A 14,577-nucleotide genomic window follows, 5' to 3' on the forward strand; every position below is an offset into this window, starting at 1 on the left:
TTTATTTTATTCTACCTCAGGGAAACCTATCATCAGTGGCCATTATATATTATATATGTGTGTGTACCGAAGGAGTTACGAATTAAAAAATAAAATATACACCACTTAAAAACAAAGAGTGAGCTCACGTACCCGTTTAAATAAAGCTTCAATAAAGCTTCACACATGACTTCGACTGTACTTGGAGATCTAAAGGATGAAGAAGAACAGCAGACAGCATGCATGCAGTTTAATTTTAGCATGCTACAATAAAGTGCTGTACTCGACAGAAACAGTTTACACTACAAACAAAACAAAACAAAACAAAACTATAACACAAGTCTTATGAGTGTATAAAGCAAGATTTGAATACCTAACTGGTGTGCAAACAGGGACACTAACGCGTACTCACCGCTCCTCAGCAGGACCGCTAAGCGACGACTGTACTAACCTCGAGGAAGTGACATGACAGGAAGTCAGTCGAACATCGCGCAGAGGAAATGTTTTTCTTTCTTTTCTTTTATTTTTTAAAAATCACGCAGAGAAAATAAAAAGCTCCGAAATATAGATAAACACCACACACACACACACACACACACACACACGCACCACACACACACACACAAACCACACAAAACCCAAGCCATCACACTGGGAGCAGTACCACACACACATTTACACACACATAGGGAGAGAATAAGAGAGAGAGTTTCTACTTTTTCTGCGTTAACAATTCACTTCACTGATATAAATAATTAAATAAATCTATAGCAAACATCCGCTTAAATGCTGCTTATCGATAAATGAATCAACAAATACAACAGCATAATGCATAATGTAGTTCACTCTTCTATGGATGCTCCGTCAATGCTTACTTTTAATTCATTATTATACTCTTCTGCGAGCAAGAAATCTTAGTCTTCATCCTCTACAGCAGTGGTTCTCAAACATTTAGTAAACAATTAAGCAAATACAAGTAATCTGCAATAAATTACAGGTAGTAAGAAAATAAACTACTAACTCTTTTACGCTACGTCCACACCTACACAGGTATTTTTGAAAACGCAGCTGTTTCATCCACACGTAAACGGCGTTTCGAATCACCGAAAACTGAGATTTTTTAAAACTCCTTTTTTGCATTTACGTGTGGACGAGGAATACAGAGTTCGTCACGCAACGTCAAAGGTATGTGCCTTTTTCACGTCACGCTGTGCGCCACGTTATTGTTTACATGAGATGAATTGCAGAATGGCAGATAGAGACAAAATACTGTTAATCTGACTGTCTGCAGGTTTTAGCTTACATATACACACGCAGTTAATGCGTCAAGGTGTGATTATTTTACATGTAGTTGTTTTTTTCCTGTGTAATAATATTCAACATTGCTATCAATACATTTTTCAAAAAATGCCTCTCTGTGCAAAATAGGTTTAAAAACATAAACAACTGTGGGATACTGTTTGTCCGTGATTTGACAGCCCAGCGCTGCTCCCGACGAAGGGAAAACCAATCCTGCAGGGGAGACCTACCTTGTGCAGGTGAAACCAAAGGGAAGATGTGCTTCACCATATTTTCTAGTCTTTGACTTAGAATGAAGTTGGTTTGGAAACATATTCAGCTATGCTTCATCTCCTGCTTTGCGTTTGTGTGGGCGCCCCGTGCTAGCAGTGTCCAAGCATTGTTTTTTTTTTCCCCTAGGGGGCGGGCCCTAGGAAAGGTCTGCTCTACAGCAAATTACAAGTATCCGGCTGGGATAATAAGCTGGCAAAGGAGAATAAAAAGCACTTGCTCAAGACAAAAACTATATATACAGGGAGTGCAGAATTATTAGGCAAGTTGTATTTTTGAGGAATAATTTTATTATTGAACAACAACCATGTTCTCAATGAACCCAAAAAACTCATTAATATCAAAGCTGAATGTTTTTGGAAGTAGTTTTTAGTTTGTTTTTAGTTTTAGCTATTTTAGGGGGATATCTGTGTGTGCAGGTGACTATTACTGTGCATAATTATTAGGCAACTTAACAAAAAACAAATATATACCCATTTCAATTATTTATTTTTACCAGTGACACCAATATAACATCTCCACATTCACAAATATACATTTCTGACATTCAAAAACAAAACAAAAACAAATCAGCGACCAATATAGCCACCTTTCTTTGCAAGGACACTCAAAAGCCTGCCATCCATGGATTCTGTCAGTGTTTTGATCTGTTCACCATCAACATTGCGTGCAGCAGCAACCACAGCCTCCCAGACACTGTTCAGAGAGGTGTACTGTTTTCCCTCCTTGTAAATCTCACATTTGATGATGGACCACAGGTTCTCAATGGGGTTCAGATCAGGTGAACAAGGAGGCCATGTCATTAGTTTTTCTTCTTTTATACCCTTTCTTGCCAGCCACGCTGTGGAGTACTTGGACGCGTGTGATGGAGCATTGTCCTGCATGAAAATCATGTTTTTCTTGAAGGATGCAGACTTCTTCCTGTACCACTGCTTGAAGAAGGTGTCTTCCAGAAACTGGCAGTAGGACTGGGAGTTGAGCTTGACTCCATCCTCAACCCGAAAAGGCCCCACAAGCTCATCTTTGATGATACCAGCCCAAACCAGTACTCCACCTCCACCTTGCTGGCGTCTGAGTCGGACTGGAGCTCTCTGCCCTTTACCAATCCAGCCACGGGCCCATCCATCTGGCCCATCAAGACTCACTCTCATTTCATCAGTCCATAAAACCTTAGAAAAACCAGTCTTGAGATATTTCTTGGCCCAGTCTTGACGTTTCAGCTTGTGTGTCTTGTTCAGTGGTGGTCGTCTTTCAGCCTTTCTTACCTTGGCCATGTCTCTGAGTATTGCACACCTTGTGCTTTTGGGCACTCCAGTGATGTTGCAGCTCTGAAATATGGCCAAACTGGTGGCAAGTGGCATCTTGGCAGCTGCACGCTTGACTTTTCTCAGTTCATGGGCAGTTATTTTGCGCCTTGGTTTTCCACACGCTTCTTGCGACCCTGTTGACTATTTTGAATGAAACGCTTGATTGTTCGATGATCACGCTTCAGAAGCTTTGCAATTTTGAGACTGCTGCATCCCTCTGCAAGATATCTCACTATTTTTGACTTTTCTGAGCCTGTCAAGTCCTTCTTTTGACCCATTTTGCCAAAGGAAAGGACGTTGCCTAATAATTATGCACACCTGATATAGGGTGTTGATGTCATTAGACCACACCCCTTCTCATTACAGAGATGCACATCACCTAATATGCTTAATTGGTAGTAGGCTTTCGAGCCTATACAGCTTGGAGTAAGACAACATGCATGAAGAGGATGATGTGGACAAAATACTCATTTGCCTAATAATTCTGCACTCCCTGTTATATATATATATATATATATAGTAAATATATAGTAAATATATTATTATATATATATATATAATATATATATAATATATAATATATATAATATTATACAATAATATAATATATATATAACAATATACATATAGATATATAATAATTAATATATAACATATATATATATAATATACATAACAGACCTACACCTTAGTTCACAGATTCACTTTGTCTAGGGTGTATTTCTGGGATTTCGCACAACCCAGAATTCAAATCATGAATACATGATGGGCTAGGATTTACAACATTATGAATGAAATGTGCTCTATGTGGAAGCAGCCGGCCCCCCTCCCCTTTCGACAGGTTGTGTGTGAGACTTTAAATCATCAAACTGTAAATTATAAATTTTAAATTGTTATTGATCCCTTTACCCCTGGTCCTAAAGTGTATATTTATTTTCTTACTCTTCTTATATTTATTGTTTGTTTACTTGCACTGCTGTAACTGGAGCCTCGTTTCTCTACATACTGGACTGTATGTAGCGGAGATGTCGATAAAGTTTACTTTGACTTCAGCAGCGAGCAGGCGCACCGAGGGCTCTCGCGCTCACTTTTCGTGTATAGAAATTTCGAAAAAACATCGTTGCAAATTATAAATCTGCATTATAATGTCTGGTGTTTTCGTGTTTGTTCGTTTGTTTTTATTTTGTTTTATTTTGCGAGCTGGTTATTAGATGCTGCTCCAGCCAGAATCCCCCGCCGCCCCGCCCTCTCCACCCTGTGCCGCAAGCAGCAGGCGCCCTTACTCCCAGCAAATGGACCATAGAAAACCGATCGGTGCCTATGCCATTCCCAATATGCGCTGGCTGATGTCGGGGCAGCATGAGTACAAGCAATTTTTTTTTTTTTGCCGATGCCCGTGATGCCGCCCCGGGCAACCGCCGTGTCGCCCGTATCTAAAACCGCTACTGTATATGTCCATGAGTAAAACACGTACTGCACACACAGCGAGCACACAAGTGCAGCCTATGTAGTGTTCACAGTTCATGTAGTTCAACCCTACTGCCGCTAGATGGGATACGTTCTTTTTCAGCAACCTAAGCCAAAGCATTTAAAAAAGTGGGATTGGGGCGGCAACAACTACAGTTGCAGTGCTGTAGTATTTACTGGCTACTTTTATTTACACATTTTAGAAAGTGAAATTGTACTACATAAATATATTTCAGTTATATATCAATTAAAGGAAATATTGGCTTAATGCAATGAAACGTACATTGAACTTTTGATTTGTTCTTAATTGGAGAATAACATCGTTTAAAACGAATACCGACTGACGTTGTTTTCATTGTTTAGCCGACCTTTTGCATTGCATTTTTCCCTCTTTTTCTTGTAGTTTCGTAAACTTTCATTGCGTAAGAACCGCCCAAGGGGCAGTAGGATGTTAAAGAAATTACTGTTAGCTCACAGGACGAATGTCCTTGGTTCGAATCCACCCTTCGGCTGGAGCCTTTCTGCAAATTAACGGTTTTTTTGGCTATATTTAATGAGTGTGTGAATGTGAGTAGCCTATAAATGTTTGTTTGTGACTCCGTGTTAGCTCCGCGAAAGAATATCAGAAAATGTAAATAAATAAATAATTGCCCAGTAACTGTAGAGTCTGCCAGGTATCAGTACGACGTATGACATCATGTACCGGGTGCTGATAAAATCGCACCACTGCTTTTAATCCGGTGTCCCGAGTCTCGTTTTCACACACAGTGGATGATTAAGTTTCTCTTTACCTTTTCTGTGCTTCACTAGAACCTAACTGCAGACAGTCGGACATCACTTGTTGAGAGGAGAAGGCCCCATTAATAAGTTGGCAACTTGATTAGGTGGCTGACGGTGACAAACCGTCGGAGGTAAGCTTTTAGGATGCTGCTAAAGAAGTGAATAAGAGCCACTGAGCGCATGCTGTGTATAAACTTTGTTCACCACGCGTTTAAAATAATATAATAAAAACACTAAGAATTCCCGTACATTAATACGACACACGGGAACACAATATGTTACACAGAGAATCACCTACCTGCCCATCCTGATGTAATCAACATCTTTCATTTGCCACACATGAAAAATCTACCAAATCAACCTTTCCATCTCAGTTTTTATTCATTTATTTGATAAAATAAAAAAAAAGAAGGTCTGAACAAATAAAAGTCTGATCATTTTTGTGCACATGTTGGGAAATGCGACGCTCTCCACTGAAAATGTTTTTCTTTGGGTTTGGAGGAAGGTGGTGGGGGAGGGAGTACTTTGTCATACCAAACACACTACACGGGCCACGAATTTGACAGCAGTTTCACACCCTTGTTCTTTTAAATAATGTTTAAATGCGATCTTTACGCACATGTCGCGATACCTCTCCAGTGCAACTTTACCTGCTGTTCGCGTTCGCCAGCTGATGCGCGAGGGAGCGCATCCCTGCCAAGGTTCGCCCCGTGCTTCAAGCACACGTACGTTAAGTGACCTCGAGGTATTGTGACCGTTTGGCTAGAATTAAGAATGAGGCTCGGTGTCGGGTTGCAAAGGTCTTGGGAATAATCGGGAAAAGCCGGATACTGTTTTGTATGATGTAATAGTTAGCACTCAGTTGTGGATCCAGGGATTTGACTTCAACTCTCCGTGGGATCTTCGATTAATTTCTCGTTTGGAGTTTTAACTGATGCTTTTCTGTCCACGTTGATAGCTTTGAAATTGTAAGTGTTCATCTCCAAACCAAGCAGGTGCTGGTTGCTACATCTGTACAACTTCACCTCCCCCTTATCTCATGGAGAGATATAACCTTCTTTTCCGTGTCCTGCTGCAGTGACCAATCTCCCAGGGATGTGCTTAATGACCCTTGCATTAGTCTGTGTGTCAGACCAGGACACAAACGTCCTCGGAAAGGCAAGCCGACCTGGTCGTTTTGCAACTGGACAAATCGTACAGGAAACAAAATCCAATGTGCTGCTCTGACTTTGAGCAAATCACAAAAAAAACTCTTAAACTGTAATTGATATGAAACTAGTGCTTACCGCTGTTGTGTTTTTTGTTTGTTTTTTCTTATAAATGAAGCACTGCACATTATGCATCACCAGGGGCGCAGCAAATAACTCTGGGCAAGGTGTATTAACTGTCTCTGTGGACCCCCTTCCTTTCCTCATTACACATCTTTTTTTTTAAGCAAATTATTGTGTATACTGTATATAGCAATCTGTACTGACCATTTATGTTGCCAGTAATAAGCTGCTTCTATAACCCCAACCCTTCTTCCTGTGAAGCAGAAGACAGTCTGACAATAAAAACACTGAACCTACAACGCTGTGTGTGGGTCTTTTATCGTGTCACACAGATTTTTTAAAATTCCTTGTCTCAAGCTGCTCACTTCCAGCGATCAGCATTTTTTAGTAATTCCAGAATCCCGATTGGCTCTTAGCGCCTACCTGGGCTTTCTCAGGGGCAATTCCAAAACTCTGGAATTGTCTCCCTCATCAGATTAGGTCATCTACCTCACTTACATTATTTAAATCCCAGCAGAAAACATGGCTCTCCTCATCAGCTTTTTCAAGTTCAGACTAATTTTAACAAATTTTCCCCTACGTGTCTTTTTTATTATTAATATTTGTTATCATTATTATTTTATGTCACAATTTCATTTGCATAATTTTATTACTAGATTATTTTTAGGCCTCTGTCAGTGCGCCCCAGGGTGGCTGTGGCTACAATGTAGCTTGCCATCACCAGTGTGTGAATGTGTGTGTGAATGGGTGGATGACTGGATGTGTAAGGGGCTTTGGGGTCCTTAGGGACTAATAAAGCGCTATACAAATACAGGCCATTTACCATTTTTAAGTTTATGTTTTTCATTTTTATTTAAGTACTTATTTATTGATACTACTGAAGCATTTATGTGCAGTGCTTGTGCACTCTCAATTTAAATAGCCTTTTGGCTGACTCGGCATGCTGAAGATAACTTGGTAATGTTTTCTCCTCCATATCTTGGTTGCTTGTTGGTTATACCTGCTTTTTCTACACCCTTGTTGGTCAGTCTCCAAGAAATTGTTCCTCTCTACTGATTAGTGAGGTGTTCGGGCAAAACATTTTCTGCTTGCCCTCAGTTTTTCAACCATGTTCCTCTGTGCCCATCCTCCCCATTACCCTCAGAGCAACCTTTATTTTCCTCCCTCTCTTCACTTCCCTGAGCCATTATCTCATCTTATCGCTCACTATCTGCTACAAAGGCAGACCTCCAGAAGAATATAGGACTGATATTTACCCATTAACCTGCTTACAGCCTCGTACTGTCATACTGTTTTCAGCCTGTTTGGTACTAAAGTACATGAGAGGTTGAGCCAGATCATCAGGGCATACCATACTATCTTGGTAATCATGAATGGTTAAACAAGTGTCTAAACTTGTTTATGTTTACAAAACAGCAATACTAAAATTGCAGTACCTTGGTATGGATGTCAATACAAATGAATGCTTGGAATAACTTTTAGTTGCCACCATGTGAGCTCATGTTGTGTTATGTCATTTGGAAAGGGATGTGCTGCTGCTGCTTCTATGCTCGCTGGCTGTTTCTGAAAGACTCATGCATTTGGTGTTAAGTTGTGCTGGGTCATTCTGATATAGGGTCACACCTGACATTGGCTCACTGTCTTTAGTAGCTGCTGACAGCTAAATCATTCTTAATCTGATAGTTGTGCCCTGCTCACATTTCTTTTAAAGATATGTGTTAACAGCCGACTTCCCACAGTTTGTTTTACTTCATTTCTTTCTTTCTTTCTTTTTTAGAAATAATATTTTTTAAGACAAATAAAACTCTTTTTATGGCTTGCATGGGTCACTCCTGTCATTGGGCCCCTGATTATTACGCCCCTGTGCCTGCATTGTCGCGGGATAGTGGCAGAAGGGGGATGACTGCCCGTCCCTTAATGAGCACAGTTGACAAAGCAGTTCAGAGACACTGTACCGGCGTCCCTGACATGAGCATGCGTTTCAGGTCGCTTTAGATATTACTGGAGATGATGTGAGCCCCATTTAGCATGACCCCATGAGGCATACATGTGGACAGACTGCAGAGCATCATCTGCAGAGCATGTTCAGGTGTTGATCTCTGAAATCATCTTTTCCGTGAAATCTTATTTTGCTTTAAACAAGCTAAGATGACATACGAAAAGACATGCGCAAGACTACAGCAAAACAGACTTTTAACGTTGGGATTCCCATACTTACTCAGATGTCATAAAAAGAGCATATTTTCAGAGGAGTACGGTGGTTGGGGAGTGCTGCAAGTAAAAGGATACGTGCATGAGAGGGTGGGATGGGGACCCTCTCAGAAACAGCAGGATAAGGAGAAAAGCAGCATTTACTGTATAATCCCGGAGGTTAGAGGAGGGACGCTGGGATAAAAGGAGGGAGTGGAGGATGGGAAGAAGAAAGCGCTCTTAAATTAATATGCTATTTACGAGGGCGTTACAGACGTTCACGTTCCGGTCTCTCTGCGCCTGGGCGTTATAAGTAGTAAAGGTTAATTAGTTAGCCGAGAAACTGGATCAGGGGCGGGCAGTTAGAATTTGATCCATAGACGGGTAACCCAAGCAATCCCCATTGTCACGGCAATCAGACCTATATAAATCCGTCTTAACGGACACCAGCCACCACATAACCTCATCTCTCTGCTGGATCGTCTACCTGGGAGAGAACCCCCATAACACGGTGAGTTGCTGCGCCAAGTCGGGCAGGAAGTTAACTGCTTTTAGAAAAACTGAAAAGTTTTGTGTGAGATAATTTTTTTTTAAAATTTTTGTGTGGTCGCCTAGTTGAGTGACAGGGCAAATAATTGCGTGCGTAAAAGTTGTGACTGACTCTCGCCGTAGGTGGCGGGGAAACAAGGGCAAAGCGAGAAGCGAAACGTTCATTTGATCATTTTTAATTTGTGGTAGGCTGCTTGAGTGGCTTAAAAAGGTCGCAAAGAGAAAACCTATCGCAGTTTTACGGGCTTTTTTTTTTTTTTTACAACTCTTTAAGATCGAAGTCTTTCATTGTGTAAGGATGCTGTTCCGTTAACTCCATGCCGTACTTTTCAGTAACTTCTCCGTAACAGTGTTTCCACTTGGGCATCTTTTGCCAGTCTGTCTGTCAGTCAGTGTCAGCTTAGAAGGTTTGTACTGCACCCGGCTTAATCTTAATAATTCACCATGGCTGTTCCTCCTGCAGGAATAAAATGTCGCTCTCATCTATCCTTTCTGCTGATGCCATCGACAGTGCTATCAAGGACTGCCAAGGTATCGTTTTCCACCAATATGTTTACAGTATGGAGATTTTCTCCCCCTGATATATTTACATTTAAAAGCACACACACATAAAAACATAAACAGAATACAAGGACACACATATATATTTATATGTCCAAGTAACTATGTGTAAAGCCCATAAATGGAAGACATAAAAAGTCTTGACATAAATGCACAGAAAATATATAAAATATAAAAGGTAAAGATCCCAGTAACTGGCCTCCCAGCGTCCAAAAAATAAAATAAAGATACAACATTTGAAACGGTGATTTTCTTCATGATGTGTACCCTAAATAAGAAGACTACGCGTTTTATATCATACTTAATAATACCTTGTTGGTTGTATGTTATCATGTGTCTGTAATTTAAAGTCACATAAATAGTCTGAGGCTTTGCAGGTATTATAACAACTTTGCTTTAATACCAGTTTATTGAAAAAATACCTGACATTACTCATTCATATATTAGTATTTACATGTTTAAGTCAGTTTAATGAATGGAAGGCAGACTTTGGAGTCATCCACCAAACTCACTGTGATTTATTTCTCCAGCTCCAGACTCCTTCTGTGCTAAGAAGTTTTTCCAGATATGTGGCCTCACCAAGAAGAGCCCTCAGGATATAAAGAAGGTTTTTGGGATTCTGGACAATGATGCCAGTGGCTTCATCGAGGAAGAAGAGCTCAAGTGAGTGAGAAGAGAGTTCATAAACTTTTTCCCCCCCTTTAGTGCAGAGAGGATTTAACAGAAGAAGCAGTTCAACTGGCTTCCTCAAAGCAAAATCAAATTCATGTGCACTTATTCTTTTAGAGATATGAGAGATTTAGAAAAGAGGATGCGCCTCAGCATTAATCTGTCAGACTTTGGAAGGCTGACGTGAAAGCTGGAAGAGCAATTTATAATATTCTGGGAAATATATTCAAGTTGAACAATGCATCGCAGCAGTCACATATTTTTACAAACCCTCAGTAAAAGACAGACGCAAAAAGCAAACCTAAAGCACAACGAGACAATGTTAATATAAGGTAGGTCTTAAAGTGTGGGTGCTGTGGCTGCAGGATACCACACAGAGCAGCATCTAAGGCTGACGACTGAAGCCAGTGTGATAGGCCTACGCTTGCATTAAAATTAGCAACATTTTCACTTACTTTGCCTTTTATCCACTTGTCATTGAGGAGTGACTCTACCTTTGGATCGTGTTTGTCCCTGTTTGTGCCTACCAGGTTTTTCCTCCAGAGGTTTTGTCCCGGGGCTCGTGTTCTGACAGATAAGGAGACCAAGGCTTTCCTGAGTGCTGCTGATGATGATAGCGATGGTATGATTGGAGCAGATGGTGAGGCAATTCATACCTATTTGACATATAATTCCTGAATTTGCATGCTTGCACACAGTTTTTCTAGAACATTTGTGATTTTAGGTTTATAACTGGCTATACACTCGAGTCAGTTGCAAACTGTTAACTTTGATATTACAACTGTGCCATCAAACTGTTTCTCTCTTCTGGTATAAGATCGCCATAGTTGCTGCAAAGAAAATAAACATATTTTTGTTACACTGAGCTACATCTTACTGATCCATGTTTTTCCTCAACAGAGTTCCAAGCCATGGTCTTGTCCTAAACAGCTGGATTCCATGACTCCATCTAGATTTTTCCCCCTGCCATCCTTATCCAACTGCTTCAGGGGCTTTTACTGTAGTCAACCTTTGTCCCGCTAGTTAGATGAAGCCTGAATGGTCCAAAGATATCTATGTTCTTCTCTTATTTTTAAATAGCTTTCTTCTAGATAGAGTCTAAAGCTGTATTGTTCAAATAAATGTGCAAATTAGCAAATTACAGAGAAAAATAAAAGAATAAATCCATGTCATGCATTTCTTTTCATTATTTATAAACAAGTGCAGATCTCAGTGTGTTTCAGTATGTCCTCTGCTTTGGGATGTCACAGTGCAGGTTTGCAAGAACAGCAGTTCAAGCACTGAACTGAATTTTACATGCACAAGAAGAGCTCTAATTAACTCTTATTGTATGGGGATTTATACTGCATATACACATACCTGTATGGACACAACACACGTAAACACCCACTTACAATATTTCATTTACAGTTTGGAGGTGCCCTTTAAATCTTTACTTACCCTGATCACAGCAGTAAATGAGACAGACAGTGTCAGTGTCAGGTATATGAGAACTGACACAAACACTGTATGTACAGTACCACTGTAGTTTTGTGTGTGTGTGTGTGTCACAGAGAGAGAGAGTTTTAGAACCATAGAGCTAACACAGGGAGAAACCAGAAGAGGTGTCCTTGATGACCACCTGAGTGTCACCGTGGTTGGATTGGGTGACACCTGACCTCAGCTTTGCAAATAAACCCAGCTACACCTTGGTGCTGCTCAGGCTAGGCAAACAAAACACTGCACATGCTGCACATAATATGCGATACATCAGCTAAAATCAAGAGATTAGACACAGATAGCAAGCAAACAACCAGTTTTAAATAAGCACAGAAATTTGCTAAACAAATTAATTGGTGCACGTTCATTTGAAGCCAATGGGTAATGAGAATAGTCACTTTAGATGTGGGACAACCTGCCAAGCTCTCAGACAGAACTCTGGCCACCTTACAACCATCATCACAACCCCTACACCCTGAAGACTTTAAATAGCACACTGATTTTTCATTCTCTGCACTTACAGGATTTGGGGGATTAAAACTAACAGCCACCTCACTATTCTCCGGCCCGCTAGCGGCGCCAAAATACAGAGTAGCAATTTTTTTTTTCAGGGCTTCCGCATTAGTATCATTTTAATTATGTGTATATTACAGGGGGAACCTGACTATTAGAGCAGACACCTGCCACTCCAAACCACAGTATGGGGCCTACTCTGGCATTAGCTTGATGTCACAGTCACAAATGTAGTCGTGCAGTCACACATTTAGATGCTTGATTCACAGGTTTTGTTGCGACGAAAGCTTTTTATTCCTTCTTTCTCTACTGGACTCATACAGAGCTGTTCTTCTAAAGTCAGGGACACTTACAGTTTAATAGGAATAAACACAGTATCAGAATAAACCAATAAAGGCCATGCAATTTAAAACTACACTTGCAAGACCAATCAGTACAGAGCAGAGAAGAAAAAAACATAACGAGATAAACAAAATAGTCAAGTCCAGAATTAAATGTGATAATCTGCAGTACTTTTTGGCATATGTGTAGTACAAAAAGGTAAAGGTGTGCTAAAGGGAAACATTTGAAGGTTAGACTGATACACATGAAGGAAATAAGAAATCAACCACTAGATTCAATTCAGTTTTATACAGCTTTGTTTGTATACTGTCAACTCGCGACTGTAGCCTCATGAATGATGTACGGTAAAAACACTACAATATTAGAAAGAAACACCAACAACCACATTAACAAGCCCTTGGCAACAGTGGTAAGGAAAAACCCCCTTTTAACAGGAAGAAAGCTATGACTGGTTGGGGATGAGGGAAAAGAGAAGAGAGCAGAGAGAGACAGGATAAAAGTGAGAACGAGCCAGATGTTAATAATGAAAGCAGTAATAGTGCATAAACACACAGGGAGTGAAAACAGATGAGTAAAGAAGAAATGTCCAACCCATTCTAAGAAGCCCCCCAGCAGCATAAGTCTATTGTGGCATAACTAAGGGAGGGTTCAAGGTCACCTGATCTACCCATAACTATAAGCTTTATCAAAAATGAGTTTCAAAAGTATAGAGGGTGTTTGTCTCCTGAATCCAAACTGGGGGATGTCTCTACAGTACATGGGCTTTTGAAAACTATAGGAACCACAACTGATCCTGTAGCCTGACAGTGAAGTGCTCTGATAGGATAATATTGTCCTATGAGGTCTTTAAGACATGACGGGGCCTGATTATTCACAATTTTGTACTTTGAGAAGGACAATTTTAAATTTAATTCTGAACATAACATTTAAAAGTATTATAAACTGTGCAAAGTTTAAAAAACTATAACCTTGACATCACTCCAATATGGAATTTAACTGGATAAATGCACAATTGTGTGTGTTAAGCAAACACATCAGCAGACATACTGTATTGTGACACGAGCACTGTACAAGCACGACAGCACTTGATTAGATTATCATGTAGGCTACCCTTAGCTGCTGTTATCAGATTTGAATTCTCATCTCTGCAGACGGGGGGTGGCATGGAGGGCAGACTATGGTGGCTGATTGCAGGACAAGGTTGGGGAAGCCAGTAGGTAACACAAGCCAAGGGACACACAATAAAGCTGTGACCCCTGCAGGTCAAGAGCTGCGAGTGGTAAACAGGAAGGAAATGTGAGCCAACAGGTAGACGCTGACTGCTGGATGTGCTAGTGTGGGACAGCACTATAAGATAATGTGACACGCAGATTACGAGGACTCAAGGGCAGAGGGATGAAAAGCAAAATATGGAGATGTGTTTTGCTGAGAGAGAGGGGAGAATAGGAAAAAATGTCAAACAGCAGCAGATTGATGTTCTTTTGGCAGCACTATCATCTTTCAAGAGTTGAAACTAATGTTCAGATGTATCGCACACACATTTAAATCTCCTTTTGCTGCATGATCTGTTGATGGGCAAACAGCACAAAACACCAAACTAATAAACATAATTTAAAGCAACATGAAACCGATGTTGTCTATGCCAAATGACTATTTCATCTGAATGTCACAGCAGAAATTGGGTGCATAAGATCAGACAACATATTTCTGATCTACTATTGTCCAATTTTGGTGAACCTGTCCAAATTCTTGCCTCAGTTTCCTGTTCTTAGCTGATGGGAGGGGCACCTGGTATGGTCTTATGCTGATGTAGCCCATCTGCTTCAAGTCTTGAGCATTCAGAAATGCTTTGTTGCATACTTTGGCTTAAAGATGTAGTTACTTGTTACTGCTCCCTTCCA

The 14,577-nt window shown here is 40.4% G+C and overlaps 1 protein-coding gene across 1 annotated transcript; it reads left to right on the top strand.

Moving 5' to 3' along the window:
• Window positions 1–8,836: 8,836 nt before the first annotated feature.
• pvalb8 (parvalbumin 8) lies at window positions 8,837–11,510 on the top strand. The gene is made up of 5 exons (XM_005925464.3): window positions 8,837–9,074; window positions 9,576–9,643; window positions 10,204–10,336; window positions 10,873–10,982; window positions 11,243–11,510. Exons 2-5 carry the CDS (start codon window positions 9,583–9,585, stop codon window positions 11,266–11,268), a joined length of 330 nt encoding a protein of 109 aa, XP_005925526.1. The 5' UTR covers window positions 8,837–9,074; window positions 9,576–9,582; the 3' UTR covers window positions 11,269–11,510.
• Window positions 11,511–14,577: the final 3,067 nt, after the last annotated feature.

This window comes from Haplochromis burtoni, unplaced genomic scaffold, assembly GCF_018398535.1.
Source record: "Haplochromis burtoni strain Fernald_Lab_line unplaced genomic scaffold, NCSU_Asbu1 Contig_81, whole genome shotgun sequence".
NCBI classification, from domain to species: domain Eukaryota; kingdom Metazoa; phylum Chordata; class Actinopteri; order Cichliformes; family Cichlidae; genus Haplochromis; species Haplochromis burtoni.